This window comes from Garra rufa, chromosome 5 (assembly GCF_049309525.1).
Source record: "Garra rufa chromosome 5, GarRuf1.0, whole genome shotgun sequence".
Classification (NCBI taxonomy): domain Eukaryota; kingdom Metazoa; phylum Chordata; class Actinopteri; order Cypriniformes; family Cyprinidae; genus Garra; species Garra rufa.
Genome location: NC_133365.1, coordinates 51,661,082 through 51,682,880, shown reverse-complemented (window position 1 = coordinate 51,682,880; position 21,799 = coordinate 51,661,082). Strand labels below are relative to the sequence as shown.

The window sequence follows — 21,799 nt, the reverse complement described above, 5'->3', positions numbered from 1 at the left end:
ATGTGATTATTGTATATTATATTATACTAATATAATATAGTGTTATTTGTTTGATGCAGTCTGTAAAAGCACAACAATAAATAAATAAATATAATATAATATAATAAATATCCTGCTAATTTAATAACTAAAAAAATATAAAACTTAAATATAAAAAAATTCTACAAAATTAAAAAGAAAATCAAAAAAATTTAAAAAATTATAGTTTAATATTTACCCTTTAAACTGGGTAAATATGAGGCTCATTTCCACCACTGAATTTAAAAAAAGTTAATTGTGACTTTATCTCACAATTCTGACTTTTTCTCACAATTACGAGTTTACATCTTGCAATTCTGCCTTTTTTCTTAAAGTTGCGTGATATAAACTCGCAGCTGCAAGTTATAAAGTCAGAATTGCGAGATATAAACTTGCAATTCTGAGAAATAAAGTCCCTTTTTTTTCTGATTTGCAAGTTTATATTTAAAAAAAGGTCTGAATTTTGAGAAAAAAAATCAGCATTTCAAAATACAAACTTGCATTTGCAAGTAAATCTCACAATTATGACTTTCTTACAATTGTGAGGTTATATCACACAATTCTGAGAAAAAAAGTTACAATTGTGAGATTAAAAAACCCCAAAAACCTTTTTCTTTTTACTATTTTATTCTGTGGTGGGAACAGGCTTCCATATTAAACAAATGGGAAAAAAGTGAAGAAAAAAAAAACTGACATTTTGTTATTTTGTTTTGTCTCATTCATGTTTTTTTTTCCGATTAGATTTGGTTAGCTAGATTTTTGGTTTATAAAATCAGATTTTGACAAACACATTCCATACCACGTGTACATTTTTTAAAGTAAAAAATGTTTTTTTCTAAGCATTTTTTTTTTGCAATATGATATGTAATGTCACAGACAATGTACATCGTCTACAGATGCGACTGAATTCTTTAAAGTGCTCACTGGATGCAAAACTCACTTTTTGTGAGGCTAAATGCAGTTAAAGTAAACATTACGGCTCATCATCCCACTGCAGAGAGGGCGGGGCAAGCAGAGCTCATTAGCATTTAAAGGAACATGCAAGAGAATAGCTCGCTCTGAAAAGGTGTCCCCTTTAATTATTTGCCTAGATAAGAGTCTTCAACATCATTTCCCATTAAACTACCATGTTGCGAAAGATGAGCTCCCAGCCGTCGAACGGAAAGTTCAGCTGATCCCACAAAACCTCCACAGATGTAGCACTGATGGATTTAAACTTCAGGCCGTCAGGCTGCGGCAGATCTGTAAGGAAAAAAACACAGGTTACTTAGTAGTGTACCATGATATTCAATGATGTTTATTAGCAATATTCAGTGTCTGAATATGACAGCTTTTTACAGAATTAGAAAAAAAAAAAAAAAAAAAAAATATATATATATATATATATATATATATATATATATATATATATATATATATTTTTTTTTTTTTTTTTCTAATTTAAATTAAGTGCAAAAATATTTTGGAATTATAAAATAATACACACATATCTTGAATGCCTTCGGCAGAATTCCAATTAGCCATTTCAATCTAGATTAATCTAGATTAATTCCAAGATTATATTTATATATATATAAAATATTTAATTAAAAATTATTTTGCCCGTTTCCACTACTGAATACAAAAAAAGGTAATTACGACTTCTCACAATTCTGACTCTTTTTCTCTTAGAATTACATGATATACACTCACAATTCTTACTTTATAACTCACAATTACATGTTTAGATCTCTCAATTCTGACAAAAAAAGGAAAGTCTGACTTTATTTAAAAATAAAATAAAATAAATAAATAAATAAATAAATCAAATTACATTAAATTAAATTTAAAAAATTAAAAAATTACAAATAAAATAAAATAAATAAAATAAAATTTATTTCATTAAAAATATTTAAATTACTTAAAATGTATAATAATAAAAAAAATCTATAATTATGCAAGAATGACAATATAAAAATAACTAGACTATTTTGATATTATAGTGATAAGAAGTGGGGGCTGCTTAATTTAATTGAAACATAAAATCCTAGATGATGGTATCCTAATTATGAGAATGCCAAAACTGTAAGAGACCAACCACATTTGCAGTGTCAGACAAAAACTGAAGTTTAATATGTGTCTATAAATATACATTTTACCAGTTTTGTATAGTGATTGCATTTGTGTGATGTTGATCAGAGCATGTTAACATACATGTGGCCGCTCTGGCGCTGACAGGAACGCTCTTCTTATTGTTGAGGACGGCATAGACGTTGATGAGATACTCGATTCCCGGCTCCAGCTCTGCGACGGTGGCAGACGTACGATCTCCAGACACACGGAACTCCATCTGCAGGCCGCCTGGTGAAGTCGGGACGTACGTCACCAAATACTCAGTCACCAGCATCTCGTTCCTCCATGTGAGGTTCAGCTTCTCCGTGGTCACATCCGTGACGGTCAGGTCTTCCGGTGGCGAGACTGGGAAAGATATTATGGGTCATTTACGTCACAGATGTTGAGAGAACCAGTGATCTTTGGTGCCAAGTAGTAGGAAAATTGTCCGTGTCTCCATTGCGGTGACTGGGAAACATCCAGTCAAACTGCTGAGAACTTTGAATCAAGCTACACTGAGTAAATTAACTTTGGCTTTTTATTAATAGCAGTTTTTGAACCTTTTGACATGGATTTAATTGTTGTCCGCGTTGACCTTTACCACTAATGGGCCACTATATAAAGCGAATGGACTTCACAGGCACACATATGGTTTGAGTTTGCTGTCAAAGTACAAAAATCCAGCATGTTCAGCACTTTCCTGAGCAAAAAGATGGATCTAAAATGGCTTTATGTAGGAGGTTTTTAAAGTTTTTAAAAGAAGTCTCTTCTGCTCACCGAGGCTGTATGTATTTGCTCTAAAATACAGTAAAAACTGTAATATTACAATATTTACAGTTTTATATTATTACAATTTTAAATAGCACTTTTCTATTTGAATATATTAAAAAATAAAATTTATTCCAGTGACGCAAAGCTGAATTTTCAGCATCATTACTCTAGTCTTCAGTATCACGTGATCCTTCAGAAATTAGTCTAATATGCTGATTTGTATTATTTTGCTTTTTATTTACTGACTGTATCGAAAAGTCTGTAAACATTCTGCATAACATCTCATTTTGTATTATTTGGAAGAAAGAAAGGTTTAGAACAACATGAGGGCGATAGAACTTTAATTTTTGACTGAACTATCCCTCTAATTTACAGCCACTTGAAACTTGAAAAAAGTGTTTGCATTACCAGTACTAAGGAAAAACTAATGCTCTGCTTAGTTATTATTGTTAACTAAAACTAAAAACATAAAAAAATATCGTTACTTGAAATAAAATAACATTAACTGAAATAAAATATAAAAATAAACTGCTTTAATATTTTATTTTGCAAACTCTTAGTTTAACTGGGTTTAATTTAGTTTAACAGTGTTATTTTAGTACTGATGTACTATATATATATTTTTTGTCAGTTTTAGTATTTTTTGTATACATTTTTATTTCAGTTTTAGTCATTTTAATACATTAAAATTAACTAAATTAAAATGAAAAACATTGCCTATTAAATGTTTATTTAATTTCACAACAAATGAAGAAAAAAATATATTTTTAACTAAAACTGAATTAAAAAATACATTCCAAAATTGTACAAAAAAAAAATTAAATGCCAAAAAAACAATAAAATGAATAAAACTGTAACAAAAATGTATTAAAATTACTAAATTAAAAATAAATATTAATATATAGTATATAAACAGGGGTGCACATTATTGCTCATTTTGGTTCATTTTTAAAATCAAATAATAAATTAAATAAATAAAGTGTCATAATTGTTAAATGAAAATACAATCATTTTATAGTAGACTCAAAAAATACAATGCTAACATTTACATTTTCGTTTTTTTTTTTTCCCTTTTTTTTAAAACTAATTTTCAACATTTTTAAACAGCAAGCTTTTATTTTGGCGGGCTGCTGTCATATACACCTAGGATGCCTTATTTGGTTGAACTAACTCTTTAAAAGCTGTCAACCATGCCGGTGCACACAATTTACCCAGTGCATTTTTTATTTTTGGTCACACATGTGCATCTGCACTCTACTTATGTGCACCCCTGTATATAAATGATATAGTAAATAAATCAGTTACCTTCTGAGCAATCCTCGCCAATGTAGCCCTCATCGCACACACAGCGGCCGTCCACGCATTGCCCAATGCCACTGCAGTCATTCGGACAGCTTCTTTCTCCACAGGCATCTCCAGTGAATCCCTCGTCACAGACACATTTCCCGTTGACACAGCGGCCGTGGTTATTGCAGTTTGCAGGACAGGTGGGAACGGAGCAATCCAGGCCCTCAAAACCCTCCTCGCAAACGCACCGTCCGTCCATGCAGCGTCCGCGGCCAAGACAGTCATTGGGACACTTCCTCTGACTGCAGTCCTCTCCGGTAAAGTCTTCGTCACAAACGCACTGGCCCGCAACACAGCGTCCACGGTTCAGGCAGTTGTTTGGGCAGCTCAATTCACTGCAATCTTCCCCAGTAAAGTCTGCAAAGCAGACGCACTTCCCATCGACGCACTGGCCTCGGCCGTAGCAATCCGACGGGCAGGTTTTGACGCTGCAGTCCTCACCGCCGAATCCCTCTTCGCAAACGCACTGGCCATTAACGCAGCGCCCACGGTTGTTGCAATCATTTGGGCAGCTAAACTCCGAACAATCGTGGCCTTGGTATCCGACGTCGCATTCACAGCGCCCGTTGATGCAGCGCCCTCTACCGTTGCAGTTATTTGGGCAAGAAAGCTTCCCACAGTCCTCTCCGAAGTAACCCGTTTCACAAATGCACACGCCGTTGAAACAGCGCCCTCTTTGGTTGCAGTCGTTCGGACAGGTCAAGCTGGAACAATCCTCGCCGGAGTAGCCAGCATCACATACGCAACGCCCGTCGATGCAGAAACCTCTTCCAGAGCAGTCGTTTGGACAAGCGACCACCCCGCAGTCCTCTCCGGTGAAGCCTTTGTCGCAATAACACGTCCCGTTGTCGCATCGCCCGCGGTCGTAGCAGTCATGCGGACAGATGAGTTCGGAGCAATCAAATCCAGTCCAGGGTTCGTCGCAGACGCACTCGCTATCAACGCAGCGGCCGCGTCCCAAACAGTTGTTGAGACAATCCGTCTCTGTGCAATCGTCCCCGGAGAAGCCTTCGTTGCAAACGCACACTCCGTTAACGCAACGGCCGTTCTCACCACAGTCAACTAGACAGGTCTCGACCCTGCAGTCCTCACCCGTGAAGCCATCGAAACACTCGCATTTTCCGTTAACGCAGCGGCCCTGATCGGTGCAGTCTCCGGGACAGGCGGGAACGGTGCAGTTGGGGCCCTTCCATCCGGGCTCACAGATACAGCCGCAGGTCTCCGTGCTGTAGTTTCCATGGTCGCTGCAAAAGGGCTTTGTTCCTATAACACCTATACAATTAGGAGACACGTAAGAAATTAAATATGCTTTTGCTAAAATGTGTGATTTTCAATTGTGACTCTGGACCACAAAACCAGCAATAGGGTCAGTTTTCTCAAATTGAGATTTAGGGTGTGTTCACACTTGTAGTCCGGTTCGTTCCGGAGCAAAAAGGAGAATGATACATTTGGTCCTGGTCCGCTTGGCATTCACACTTAACGACCTTAAGATACTGAACCTAAAGGCATAGTGATACGTTCACAACCTGATTGGTCGGGTTGAATGACATATATTCCGTGATGGAAATCACCGAACTTTACAAACAAAACGAAAAGGTGCGTTCGACTTAAAGCAGCGTTGCTGGTGTATGACATCAAAGTACCCATTCACTGATCGGTCTTGCTCATCGCCGCTTTAAAGGGATAGTTCACCCAGAAATTTGATGTTTATCTGCTTGCTCCCAGAGCATCCAAGATGTAGGTGATTTTGTTTCTACAGTAGAACACAAACAAAGATTTTTAACTCAAACCGTTACAGTCTGTCAGTCATAAAATGACAGTCAATGGGATCCATGGCTTCAAGAGTCAAACATACACAGACAAAACCAAATTAAACCCTGCGGCTCGTGATGATTCACTGAGGTCCTAAGACATGAAACGATCAATCTGTGCAAGAAACTGAACAGTATTTATATAATTTTTTACCTCTAATCCACCGCAATGTCCAACTATCCTGAGCTCGTCTTGTCTAGCTCTGCCTGGATTTCAGTTCAAGACAGTTAGGCTATGTCGAAAAAATCTCATCTTATTTTATCCTTCAACTTCAAAATCGCTGTTTTACCTTTTTTTTTTGTAAAGGGCATTTGACCTTCTTTGCATGTTCACTTTGTAAACACTGGTTTGGTTTTGTCTGTGTATGTTTTTTGACTCTCAAAACCATGGATCCCATTGACTGCCATTATATGACTAACAGACTGCAACGGTTTAAGTGAAAAATCTTTGTTTGTGTTCTACTGAAGAAACAAAGTCACCTACACCTTGTATGTCCTGGGGGTAAGCAGATAAACATAAAATTGTAATTTTTGGGTGAACTATCCCTTTAAGTCGACTACACCTAATGCCATCTGCTGGATTAAGCACGTTCATTGTTGCATGTACAGTATATGACTTGATTTTCCCCACCTGCAAACTCACAAAGAGCTCATAAAAGGCACTTTACCTCCTCGTTGCTCCATGTTTGCCCTCTGATCATTTTGTTTTGGATACAACGCTTGTTCCCTTTGTGAAATCATGTCGCATACCATCACATCTCGTCATTACTTTCTGTTCTTGGTTAGTTTAGAACAGGGTTCCTCAAATCTTACCCTGGAGGTCCAATGCGCTGCAGAGTTTAGCTCCAACCTTGATGAAACTCACCTACCTGTGATTCTCTAATGATCCTGAAGACCTTGATTAGCATTCTCAGGTGTGTTTGATTAGGGTTAGAGCTAAACTCTGCAGTGCATTGGACCTCCAGGGTAAGATTTGAGGATCCCTGGTTTAGAAGTATTTGGTCTGTGTTGCATTCATATTTCATTCAAACCACACCAGAGTTGGTTTGGAAGCGCACCAGGGTTCAGATGGCAGCACTAACTCAAACGAATCGTATTAACAGGGCAATCGCAGCAGAGTTTGCTTTAATTGAACCAAACATGACAAGTGTGAGCACATCCTTATACACTATGAATGAATAAGCTTTGCATTAATGTATGGTTTGTTAGGATAGGACAATATTTAGCCGAGATACAACGATTTGAAAATCTGGAATCTGAGGGTGCAAAAAAATCGAAATATTGAGAAAATCACCTTTAAAGTTGTCCAAATTAAGTTCTTAGCAATGCATATTACTAATCCTAATACAATTTTTTGGGGGTAGGAAATGTACAAAATGTCTTCATGGAATATGATTTTTACTTAATATCCTAATGATTTGAGGCATAAAAGTTGGCTACTGCTACAAATATACAAACTTATGACTGGTTTTGTGGTCCAGGGTCACAATTATGGAAACATCACAATTACCAAGCTATTCGAATGGCATTTGCTAATGAAGAGGTATGGAAACATCATTAGACTTTAAAGGGGTCATGGCCTACCAGCTGTTCGAAGTGTTACATTGTGAATTAAATTCACTCTCTGACGATAAACAAACAAAAACTTGTTTATTTGAGTTAAATATATCACTGAGGTTAAATAAATATGTTTTATTTATGATTTAAAGAAATATTTTTTGAGGAAATAAATAACTAAAAAAAAAAAAAAAAAAAACATGCCAACTAACTAAATAAATACATTTTCTTTACGATTAAATTAATTCAGTCTCTGAGGTTAAAACATATTTTTCTTTAGGATTTAAATTCATTTTCAGACATTAAACAATATTTAACAACATTTAATGTTAAATATTTAACAACAAATATTTTATTACTATTAAAGTCCTGTCTCTGAGATTAAACTAACAAACAAGTAAATAAATAAATATATAAAATAAATTTATTTTATATTTTAACAAATATTTTTATTATTTGAATTATTTCTCTGAGGTTAAAAAAGTAAGAAAATAAATATTTTATTACTATTAAAAGTTCTGTCTCTGAGGTTAAACTAACAAGTAAATAAATAAATATATAAAATAAATTTATTTAATATTTTTCTTTATGATTTTACTTAATTCTGTCTCTAAGGTTGAAAAGTTTTTTTCTGTATGAATTATTTTCATTTGTTATTCATAATTTGAATTAATTATATAATAGAGGTAAAATGAATATTTTTTTCTTTATGGTTTAAGATCATACTAATAGTTTTTGAGGAAATAAATAAATGTTCTTTATGATTTAATTAAGTCTCTGAGGTTCATTTTTTATGTGATTTAAATGTATTCTTAGACATTAAACAAATATTTTCTTGAATGGAATTAATTATTTCTCGGAGGTTGAATAAATAAATAAATACATACATATTTTATTACTAAAATTCGGTCTCTAAGGTTAAACAAGCCTTTTTTTTTCTTTATCATTTAAATTTTATACAATGGATGGATGGATGGATGCCTTACATTGGTTAACAAAACCACCTGTCCTTACTTCTTGCTATATATTATGATCATAATGCTCAAAAAGATTGATTTTAGTGTTTCATATATGTTAAAAGAATCAGCATATAAACTGCTTAGTGCTTACATTTGATTGTCCCTATTTTAACACTGAAGAACCATTCAAATGTGATAGTCTGTAATATTGTGAACTTTCCATAAAGAAGTGAAACTGAAGTCTGGAAAGCAAACCTGTGGCCTGAGCGCCGCAGCAGGTGGTTTCTGTGGCGCACTGCTCTCTGAGCGTGGACACCTCGCCCTCCAACATCTCCAGCCGATTCAGGAGCTCCTTCAGGTCCGGCAGTCCGTCCGAACAGCCACACGCCTGCTTGGGGATGTTAATGCGATGGGTGAATATGATCTGATTACCGCCGTCTACTGTGTGGTCTGTTACTTCTGCGGCAGATGGAGCATCCTTCTGCTCAAGATCCGAGCCGGCAGGAGAGTCCAGATCCACCGAGCATAAAGCGCTACCGGGAACCTTGATGTTGTAGACGTGGTTAAAAATGACTGGTTGGGAAGAGCTCGGGAGGGTTACGTTGTGTATGCCGGGAATCGTCAGAGTTTCCCGTCGGTGTCTGATCATCTTCTTTACCAGGCCGGCGTGATTTAGAGTCATCAGGGTTGCCAAAACCAAACAGCTGAATGTCAGGCCTCCTGAACCCATGTTTCTGCACTAATGGATGCTTGTCTTGGCAAGAAGGCCTGCCTGGTGAGTCTGGACAAAGAGCTGCCGTCTCTGAAAAAGCAAACACACAAAACATATAATAAGAAAGAAAGAAAGAAAGAAAAGTGTCACTGTAATTCCAAGAATAAATAGAAAATGCAGAGACATTTCAGAAAACCCTTTCAAAACACCAATTCAGAAACAATTACGGTTATTACTAATATTTTGAATTAGTTTATAATTTCGATTTCTGTTTTTATTGTAATTTCAGTATAATTTGTAATTTTTAAATCGTTTTCGTTAACTATATCCTTGATTGGAATGCATTACATCAAAAGGATAAACAGAAATGTTCACAGAAATAAACAAGCAGATAAACATTTACTTACACATTCAAAATACAGTAAAAAAAACATTCAATTAAAATAATTTCCTTTCATGCACTGCCTAATGAAGGATGTTTTATTGCAGCCATTAATCTTTAAAGTGATAGCTGACACAAAAATTAATGCTGAATGCAAAAGTCCATGGAGAATTTCTGAAAGAAGTACACATTCCTTTATTTTATACAAACTTTTTTTTTTTTTTTTAGATCTTCACACCCATGGATGGATTTTCATAGTTTCTTAACAACCTGAGAATAAGAATTTCTCCAAAAAAGTATGCATTCTTTTATTTTTATACAACTACAGTTTATATAGGTCACAGCTGTCAAGCTTCAAAAAAAAAAGAAAAAAAAATACAGAAAAAACAATTCAATTAAATAAATAAAATTCAATTAAAAATAAAATAAATAAAAATAATTAAGTTAAATTTAAAATAAAATTATAATTTAAATCAAATTAAGTTAAAAATAAAAAATAAAAAATAAAAAATAAAATGACAAAAGGTTTTTTTTTTTTAGATCTTCACATCCATGGATGGATTTTTATAATTTTTCAACAACCTGGGAATTAGTATTTCTCAAATTTCTTTGTTTTATACAACTACAGTTTATATTGGTCACAGCTGTCAAGCTTCTAAAAAATAAAAAATAAAAATACAGAAAAAAATTTAATTACGTTAAATTAGAAATATAAATAAATAAAAATAAAACAAAATAAAAATTGTTACATTAAATTAAAAACAAAATAAAATATATAAAATTTAAGTTTTTTTTTAAAAAAAAAAGATCTTGTCATCCATGGATGGATTTTCATCATTTTTCAACAACCTGAGAATGAGAATTTCTTAAAAAAAGTACACATTCCTTTATTTTATACAACTACAGTTTATATTGGTCACAGCTGTCAAGCTTCCAAAAGAAAAAAATAAACTAAATTAAGTTGAATTAAAAATAAAATAAAATAAAATAAATAAAAATTTAAAAAATAATTAAATTAAATTAAGTTGAATTAAACATAAAAAAATAACAAAGCCTCTAAAAATAATACAGAATGAATTTTCAATGTTTTTCAACAACCTGTTTAGGTTGTTGAAAAACGATATTAAATTTATTAAATATTAAATTAAATTAAGTTAAATTAAAAAAAAACTTTATTTTTTTTTTTTTTCCTTTATTTTATACAACTACAGTTTATATTGGCCACAGCTGTCAAGCTTTTTTAAAAAAAATACAGAAAATAAATCAAATAAAATAAATAAAAAGTATTACGTTTTTTTTTTGACATCCATAGATGGATTTTCATCGTTTTTCAACCTGTTTATGCATTATGCAAGTGTTAAAGCGACTTCTCTGTTTAAAAAAACTGACAGCTAATATATTAAATGCATGCACTGAACATAAACCAGATTAAAATCTGCACCAGTTATTGAACTAGATTTATAGCCATTTTATCTTACATCACTCATTGCTATCGACATCCTTACTGTTGAATCATAGTCATTTCTAAAAAAAAAAAGAGTAAAAAAAATTCTACAAAAAAAATATGATTTTTTTTTAACTTTTTTTCATAATTTTTCAACAACCTGTTTATGCATTATGCAAGTGTTAAAGCGACTTCTCTGTTTAAAAAAACTGACAGCTAATATATGAAATGCATGCAGTGAACATAAGCCAGATTAAAATCTGCACCAGTTATTGAACTAGATTTATAGCCACTTTATCTTACATCACTCATCGCTATCAATATCCTTATTGTTGAATCATAGTCATTTTTTTCTTTCTCCAAGACACATTGCCAGATTCCTAAAAATATAGTCCGTTTTTTTTTTTTTTTTTTGTCTTTGAGCATATTAATAAAATCTGCCTTTCCCGTCTGCACACTTGAGCCGGGATGACTTCATATCTGGACGTGGAGCTGTGTAATTTGTGGATGGTGGATGGGGGCCAGAGTCTCGGTCTCCTCCGCAGCGTGGGAACACTCATCTGAAGCTCGTTCTGGATGTCCGCGTTGCCTCCGCATGTCTCAGATGTCTGAGCGTGTGCGATGCCGGAGAGAAAAAACTCGGCTGCGGGACCTCAGCGCCATTCAAAAGAGACATCAACACCTACACGGCCGCGGCCACAGGGACTTCCTGTCTCAGCTGCGTGCGTGAGCGGCACTTCTAAACTTGGGTTGCAAAAGCCATTTATTTTCGCCCAGCCGTTCAATGATAAGCTTTATGCCACAGGTTGGGGCATGAAAGACATGCACTGCATTGTGTAGAAGAGAAATACCTCTTAAAAACTATAATGACAGGTTAGTGACAGTCACAGGTCGTCTTTGTGATCAGCTTATAAATGACTTTCCTAGGGCTTTTGTTGCATGGGCAGAATTTGAGCAGCCTGTAATGAGATGCTTTGAGTCGAGGGAGTGTAATTATGTTAATAAGAGTAACTAGGCAAAACCTACTCATTTCAATGATGGACACACTTTCCTGTTGGTAGAACACTGAATATTCACAATAATAGAATAGGTGCCGTTAGCAATGCGTTTTGGAATAGCACACATACCACCTGTCAGATATCAGTGAAATATTGCAGGTGTCATGAGAATCACACCTGCACCCGTGACACAACTATGCAAACATACACATATGTTCACACACTTAAAGACTCAAGGGAGCTGTTTGGAAACTAGCCAATCAGAAAGTCTCTCTGCCTGTCAATCATTTCTCGAGAGTTTGATTCAATAGGTTTGATTCATTTTTGAGAATCAGTTCAAACTGTCCGATTCAAAGGATTAATTTAAAACACTGATTTGTTTGTGGCACCACTCAAAAATGTTGAGTATTTTAATATAGATATCAAACTGAATTTATAATAAATGAAATTATTTATACACAACTACCGTTCAAAAGCTCTTATACGTAATGCATTACAAAAGTAGTTCTAATGCATCATTTATGCTTTATTAAGCTTTAAGCAGTGCTACCAATATTTCAAGTCAGAGAAATACAGAAAAAAAGGTAATTTTGAAATATTATTCCAATTTCAAATAACGGTTTTCTATTCGAATATATTGTAAAATGTAATTTATTTCTGCCATCAAAGCTGAATTTTCAGCATCATAACTCCAGTCTTCAGTGTCACATGATCCTTCAAAAAATAATTTGAATATACTAATTTGTTACTGAAAACAGTTGTGCTGCTTCATATTTTTGTGAAAACTGTCATAGTTCCTTGATTCTTTGATAAACACAAAACCTGCTCCGAAGCTCCGATCAGAATCAAATGATTTACGATATGCATTATGAAGTCCCGATCTGAACCAAACGATTCGCCATCTAATTCGAACGCTTCGAAACAATGAATAATTTTGCAACCCAATGGTAACTGATTCAAAGTTTGGAAAAGCCTCTTTTCATGCTTTTTACAATCACTACAAGCGATGTCGAAATTCGAAAATAATGAACTGGTTTTTGCTAGTGAATCGCTTGAACTGAATAATCGATGTCACGAGTTTGAATCAGTGGGAGCGGTTCCAGCGTAAATGACTCCGCTTTTCACGTCTTTAGCCATGTTTACACGATGCTTTCAGTAATACTACTGGCCATTACTGGCTAAGCTCGCTAGTTTAATGTGATAAACTGAAATAAGCAAAAAAGTATGATATTTACAAATAAAAAAAGGTCTATCCATATATTTCCATTCTGAAGAGAACTGCTTTCCACATCAAAGATATTTAACACAAATCTACAAACATATTCAGGTGAGGTAACTGGTGAAACACTCCATATGACAGGCTGCACCTTAAAATGTATGATACATGGTGCATGGTACAACATTGTGCATTATGGTTAACTTTGTAGCTTAACTGACTATATTTGACCACTGCAATTTAATTGGTGACAGTTCAATTGGAAATACAGTCAAGCCCGAAATTATTCATACCCCTGGCAAATTCTGACATGTTACTTTTATTCAAGTTTTTTTTTTTTTTGACCAGAAATGACACAGGCTTCTCCCAAAAGATGATAAGACGATGTACAAGAGGCATCATTGTGGGAAAAAATATTTCTCAGCTTTTATTTACATTTGAACAAAAAGTGGCATGTCCAAAATTATTCATACCCTTTGCAAACTGTCAGTCTATGGGAAAATCCAAAAGTTCTATACCATTCCAAATAGTCCAAGCTGTTCTAAAGCATTCCAATTACCCTGACTCATTGGGAACAGCTGTTTTAATCAACTCAACAGGTGAAAAACAGAAGCTCTCTGCTGTTGGTTTGTGGACAGTCATGGCTAAGACAAAGGAGCTCACTGCGGCTGCGCATTGTGGCTGCTCACAAGTCAGGAAAGGGCTATAGGACCATATCTAAATGTTTTGAAGTTCCAGTGGCTACAGTGCAAAGTATTATTAAAAAAGAGGTTCCGCACTGTGAAAAATCTCAGAGGACGTGGACAGAAGCCAAAAGTGACACCTGTGCTGGCCAGGGGGATAGTGAGAGAGGTAAAAAGAATCCAAGGATCACCACCAAGGCCATCCTGATGAATCTGGGCTCTGCTGGTGGCAACATCTCAAGGCAGACAGTCTAACGGACACTGCACACCGCTGGGTTCCACGGACACCAAGGAGGACACCACTTCTCCAGATAAGGAGCACAAAAGCCCGCTTGGCCTTTGCAAATGCTCATCTGGACAAAGAAGAAGACTTCTGGTCTTCTGTTTTATGGTCAGATGAAACAAAAATTTAATTGTTTGGCCACAATGATGTAGCCTTCATTTGGCGTAAAAAAGGAAAAGCCTTCAACCCTAACAACACCATCCCTACTGTCAAACATGGCGGTGGGAACCTATTTTTTTATTTTTTTTTTTTTAACTGGTGGACCAGGGAACCTAAGCACAGTAAACGGCACCATGAAAAAGGAGCAATACATCAAAATTCTCAACTACAACATCAGGCAGTCTGCAGAGAAACTTGGCCTTGGGCACCAGTGGACATTTCAGCACGACAACGACCCAAAACACACAGCAAAAGTGGTGAAGAAATGGTTAGCAGACAAAACATCAACATTTTGCAGTGGCCCAGCCCTGACTGAAATCCAACTGAGAATCTGTGGAGGGAGAAAAAGTTGGGAGAAGCCTGTGTCATTTCCGGTCAAAAAAAAACAAAAAACTTGCTGGTCAAATAAAAGTAACTTTAAGTCAGAATTTGCCAGGGGTATGAATAATTTCGCCAAGGACATGCCATTATTGTAGTATGTGAGTAAGTTGTGCCCACATATGCCCATAGTCTAAAGCCTAAATGCAGACTGAATGAGAATCTGAGTTGGAGGATATTGTCATTTACTGACTCTGTAATGGTCAATGGTTCATTTTAATGGTCAAATACCCATTTTATATGCTTCTCATAAAAGATAGATGATTTAAAAACTGTTGGTTGGAATCTATAATAAGTAGTAATTATTAACACCCTGAAATGATGTTTCTAATCATTAAGTCAGTCGGAATGACGCTGGACTAATAACCTAAAACACCTAACAGTCAGCCAAATAGCCTAATTTTTCACTTTTATTCCTCTCAAAACATTTCCCTTTGAGATTATAACAGCATGTAAAACATTTTTATTGAAGGCAGTCATTAATGAAAGCAACACATCACTAGTTAACAAGGCAGTGGACTAAATCACATGGAAACATGGAACAGTAGGGGAAGGATTTTGTTGCATGCCTTAATTTTTTATTATTTTTACAGTAGACAATAATGTGAAACTAGAAACGGAAAGTCTTTGTCAGTTTCATTTAAGACTAGACTAAGATAATTAATGTTATTTAAAATAAAAAAACTTTTGTCTATTGTAATATATTTTAGAATGCAATTTATTCCTGTGATGCAAATCTGAATTTTCAGCATTATTACTCCAGTCTTCATCATTCTAATATGCTGATTTGCCACTGAAGAAAAAGTTCTTCTTATATGAGACACATAGACATGTGCAAGCATTTTAACATCACATACTGCAAATGGAAAACAGAAGTTTCAGTGGATAGCATGAGATTATTCAACCTATCCATTTATGAATCCTTTTCATGTGACGTTTTCGAAGCTTTTTTAGTTTTTTTCTTCAAATGCTTTGCCAGCTTCATAAAAATGCTCGAATAAAAAGCATGCGATCTGGTATTTGATATGCATAGTCATCACATTCTTGCAATGACAAGCTTTAAAATGCATTAAAAGTATTCAAGACCAGACAGAAAGTAAAACCAGACATTAAAATGCAATGAAAAGCATTTACAGTTTAACACAAATATGACGATAAAAAAGGTTTGATTAGGAAAAAAAAAAAGTTTTCTTATATTCTTATAAAATATACATATAAATGTATACCAATAAAGTTTTTTTTTTCTGTAAAATGGACACTACACTCTTAAAAATAAAGGTGCTTTAAAAGGTTCTTCACAGCAATGCCATAGAAGAACCATTTTAGGTTCCACAAAGAACCATTCAGTCAAAGGTTCTTTAAAGAGCTATCCTTTCCTTACCTTTTTATAATCTGAAGAACCTTCTTTTGCCACAAAGAACCTTTTGTGAAACAGAAAGGTTCTTCAGATGTTAAAGGTTCTTTATGGAACCGTTTAGACAAAAAAGGTTATTCTATGGCATCGTGAAGCACCTTTATTTTTAAGAGTGTACTATAAGAAAATACAAAAAAAAGCATACTGTAAGAGACCAACTAGTTAGATTAACCATCAGTAAATTTATGCATTGAGCATGGCATGCTAAAACTGCTTAAAATTATGCTAAATAGCTTATTTGGCTTGGTTTTTAAAAAGAAAACAAAATGGCAAATTGCAATCTACTAATTGCATGCTTAGAGCAGCCTACACTCTTAAAAATAAAGGTGCTTTACGATGCCATAGAAGAACCTTTTTCGTCTAAATGGTTCCATAAAGAACTTTTAACATCTGAAGAACCTTCAGATTATAAAAAGATGGTTCTTTAAAGAACCTTTGACTGAATGGTTCTTTGTGAAACCAAAAATGGTTCTTCTATGGAATCGTTGTGAAGAACCTTCTCTATTTTTAAGAGTGTAGTGTTAAAAGCTATGCATCAGTTTACAACCGTCCAGTTTATAGGTCTTCTAACCTTTGACCTTTGTGTTCCCAGTCAAGACTTTAAACCACAACATCATCTCATCCTCACACTTTGAAGTGTCTGTTCTGCACCCCCAGGTTTTTTCCATTCCTTAAAACCCTAACAAGGTTTGACCCTGTGACCCCACAGCTCTTAAAGATCAGTTCAAAATGAAGCTTGAGACTAATGCAAAGGATCTACACCTTAACAGGCAAGTTTATGACATCGTATTCTCAGCATGCGCACAATAAAGTAGAAAAAGAGGCCAGCGTTTGGGTCACTACAGTAGGCTCAGGAACATGAATTCAGGTTAGATCTATTACAGTTCCTCCCACATTGTTTTAAAACACCAGGATGTGAACATATAAACCTGAGATTGAATTTCACAGGCTTTCCTCCTACATCTGGAGAAAGTTTCTGGAAAATACCTTGTGTGGCTAATGCTAATCTGGCCATTTTTCACTGCTCATTTGCATTTGTTTGTGTGCTATGATGTCTGTTAGGCTGTAGATGATCTGCATTACCATCAATAAAGCCTCATTCTCAATGTTGACTTTGGTCATATGAATTTTTATCTCATAATTTAGACTTTCATTTTATAATTTGGACTTTTTGGACTCATAATTTAGAGACTTTTAAATGACATAATTTTGACTTAGCCACAATAAGTTTTATTTCATAATTTAGATTTTTTTATCTAATAATTATGGCATAGACCTTTTGCCTCATAATTGTCTCACCTTTTTATCTTACCTTTTTAATTTTTTTTATCTCATAATTATGACTTAATGACTTATGACATAAATTAGACAAAATTATGAGTTTATCAATATTAAAACTTTATTTCATAATTATGTTTAGCATAATTTAGACTTTATATCTCATAATTATTATTAGATTTTTGACTGACATGATTTAGATTTATAATTGTGAGGTTTTTTTCAAATTGAAACTTTTTATCTCATAATTAAGACTTACCTCAACTTTGACTTTTTATCTTTAATTATGATTTAGTATCTCAGAATTTTGACTGACATCATTTAGACATAATTATAAGTTTTTATTAAAATTATAACTTTTTAATCTCATAATTATGAGTGTATCATAATTTGGACTTTTCATCTTATAATTATGATTTAGTATCTCAGAATTTTGACTGACATCATTTAGACATAATTATAAGTTTTTATTAAAATTGTAACTTTATCTCATAATTATGAGTTTATCATAATTTGGACTTTTCATCTTATAATTATGACTTAAGTATTAATGACTTTTTATCTGATACCTTTGACTCAGTATCTCAGAATTTTAAATGACATCATTTTGACTTTGCCACAATAAGTTTTATTTCATAATTTAGATTTTTCATCTAATAATTATGGCATAGACTTTTTGCCTCATAATTGTCTCACCTTTTTATCTTACCTTTTTAATTTTTTTATCTCATAATTATGACTTAGTATCTCAGAATTTTGACTGACATAAATTAGACAATTTTTTTCATCTCATAATTATGACTTAATACCTCAGAATGTCATAAATTAGACATCATAATTATGAGTTTATCAATATTAAAACTTTATTTCATAATTATGTTTAGCATAATTTAGACTTTATATCTCATAATTATTACTTATTAGATTTTTGACTGACATGATTTAGATTTATAATTGTGAGTATTTTTTCAAATTTAAACTTTTTATCTCATAATTAAGACTTACCTCAACTTTGACTTTTTATCTTTAATTATGATTTAGTATCTCAGAATTTTGACTGACATCATTTAGACATAATTATATGTTTTTATTAAAATTGTAACTTTATCTCATAATTATGAGTTTATCATAATTTGGACTTTTTATCTTATAATTATGACTTAGTACCTCAGAATTTGGACTGACATTTTAAACATTATTATGAGTTTTTATTAAAATTATAACTTTTTAATCTCATAATTATGAGTTTATCAAAATTCAGACATTTTTTTCTCATAATTATGAGTCTGTATTATAATTTAGACCTTTTAACTCAGAATTTTGACTGACATAATTAAGACTTTTCATCACGAATTTTATCAATTTAGACTTTCTATCTCATAATTATGACTTCTCAACTTTGACTTTTATCTTAAATTTTGATTTAGTCTCAGAATTTTGACTGACGTAACTTAGACATTATAATTATTTTTTATTAAAATTAGAACTTTTTATCTCATAATTATGAGTTTATTATAATTTACTTTTATAATTGACTTTTTTGTCTCAGAATTTTGATTGACAATTTAGACTTATCATAATTATGAGTTTATCATAATTATTAGACTTTGTATCTCATAATTATGACTTAGTACCTCGGAATTTCATAAATTAGACAGCTTAATTATGCGTTTATCAATATTAAAACTTTATTTCATAATTATGAGTTTATCATAATTAAGACTTTACATCTCGAGTTTTGTCAATTTAGACTTTCTATCTCATAATTATGACTTATCTTAACTTTGACTTTTATCTTAAATTATGATTTAGTCTCAGAATTTTGACTGACATAACTTAGACAATTATTTTTTATTAAAATTAGAACTTTTTATCTCAGAATTTTGACTGACATAATTAACTTTTCATCTAGAATTTTATCAATTTAGACTTTATCTCATAATTATGACTTCTCAACTTTTCACTTTTATCTTAAATTATTATTTAGTCTCAGAATTTTGACTGACATAACAGACATTATAATTTTTTTTATTAAAATTAGAACTTTTTATCTCATAATTATGAGTTTATTAAAATTAGAACTTTTTATCTCAGAATTTTGACTGACATAATTAACTTTTCATCTTGAGTTTTGTCAATTTAGCCTTTCTCTCATAATTATGACTTATCTTAACTTTGACTTTTATCTTAAATTATGATTTAGTCTCATAATTTTGACTGACATAATTTAGACTTATCATATTGAGTTCATCATAATTTAGACTTTTTATCTCAGAATTATGATTTATTATCTCAGAATTTTGACTGACATAATTTAGACATCTCATAATTTAGACTTTATCTCATAATCATGACTTAGCATCATTTTGTTTTTTTTCTCATAATATAGACTTTTTAATGTCATACTTATGAGATGAAAAGTGTCTCAATTTTATCTCAATTATGAACACAACTTTGTATCACAGGTGTTTTATGTCATAATTCAAGCTTTTTTATCTCATACCTATGACTTACAATGTCATATTTTTAACTTTTTATCTTATTATTTTCTTATGACTTCTAGGGCATAATGGTTCTCCAAAGCATGATTTATTTTCTCATGTGGTAGATATATCTTCCATATATAATAATATGAGCAAATACATATGTTCTTAATTACAGCCTACAAGACTTTAAGCAATTTGTATTGTAAAGACATTGGGAAATAAATACTCTATGTATTTAAGAAAATTCTAAAAGGAAATCCTCCACCTGGAATACAAATCTGTACTTTCTTTAAGTTATAATCCAGAATTACTGTATCTTCATTAGTTTTTCCTGTACTGGCAACAGAAAGGGAACTTTCCCACCTGGAAACAGGGACTAGGAATGTTGGCCTCTGTTTCTGCCATCTGTTTTGCCTGGTCCACAGCAAAGACTATGTGCATGTGTGTGTCATACGCGTTTAGACTAGAAAAGCTCCGGCCATCAAACGTTCAGCGTTCAACAGAATCCACCCCTAACAAACATACAATTCAGTGGTATACAAAGTCTATAGCTAAAAACCACTGCAACCCTATGGCAGGAAGTATCAATCCACACTCCAGATGAAGTACGGAGCACACTGTATGCTGTATATGTGAACACTCTAACATGTTTAGTCCACTGCCAGTGGGCGATTACAAGACTTTGATTGATGTCTACACCGAGCCCAATGCCATATGCTGTTTTCCGTGCTGAGAGAAATAGATTTGGTATTTTTCTGGGTAATAAAACTTTCTAAAGAAGTAGCCTTAAAGTATGTTGTGATTAACATCATGGTTTTATTATATTAGCTGCAATAAAAACAACTCATAGTCCTAAAGTTTAAATCATTAGAGTAGGGGATCGTTCAACCTGGCTTTTTAATATTCATGAGACAATAGTTTCTAAATAGTGTGCGAAAATGTAACTATTAATTAATTGTTTTATACAGCCTTGATTCCAAAAGTAGTTTTCAATTCTGACTTCTGGAATGGATAGATGAAATGAATGCATGGGCGGTTCTAAGCCATGAACCACACCAGCCAAAATGAATAATTACTAATGTTGATCTAAAGCAAAAAAAGGAAAAAAATTAAGAAAAAAAAAATGAATAAATTGAAACAAATTTAAAAATGAAAAGAGAGGATTAGAAGTGTGCCAACTTTTCATTTTGAGTGAATTAAAATAAATAAATAAATAAATAATACTTTAAGGAGTAGTTCACTTTCAGAACAAAAATGTACAGATGATATACTCACCCGCTGATGTTCATATCTTTCTTTCTTCATTCATAAAGAAATGTCTTTTGAGGAAAACATTTCAGGATTTCTCTCCATATAATGGACTTCTATGGTGCCCCTGAGTTTAAACTTCCAAAATGCAGTTTAAATGCAGCTTCAAAGGGCTCTAAATGATCCCAGCTGAGGAAGAAAGGTCTTATCTAGCGAAACGATCGGTTGTTTTCTAAAAACATTTACAATTTATATACCTTTTAATCTCTACACAGAGTACACACAGAGCTAGACAAGACAAGCATTTGAGGTTAAAAAGTATATAAATTGTAATTTTTTTTGTAAATAACCGATCGTTTTGCTAGATAAGACCCTTCTTTCCTCGGCTGTGATCGTTCAGAGCCCTTTGAAGCTGCATTTTGGAAGTTCAAACTCGGGGGCACCATAGAAGTCCACTATATGGAGAGAAATCCTGAAATGTTTTCCTCAAAAAATATTACTTCTTTACGACTGAAGAAAGAAAGACATGAACATCTTGGATGACAAGGGGGTGACATTATCTGT

The 21,799-nt window shown here is 33.2% G+C and overlaps 1 protein-coding gene across 3 annotated transcripts in view; it reads right to left on the bottom strand.

The window, feature by feature from the left end:
• The window catches only part of tnca (tenascin Ca), a 96,281-nt gene that overhangs the window by 51,530 nt on the left and 22,952 nt on the right, over nt 1–21,799 (bottom strand). For all 3 annotated transcript variants that reach the window (XM_073840770.1, XM_073840772.1, XM_073840771.1), the window contains 4 exons: nt 8,810–9,356; nt 4,186–5,499; nt 2,212–2,475; nt 1,145–1,260 (listed from right to left, as the gene is read on the bottom strand). In XM_073840770.1, the coding sequence (XP_073696871.1) occupies nt 1,145–1,260; nt 2,212–2,475; nt 4,186–5,499; nt 8,810–9,284 (2,169 nt within the window). In that variant the 5' untranslated portion in view covers nt 9,285–9,356. The remainder of the gene's footprint in view (nt 1–1,144; nt 1,261–2,211; nt 2,476–4,185; nt 5,500–8,809; nt 9,357–21,799) is intronic.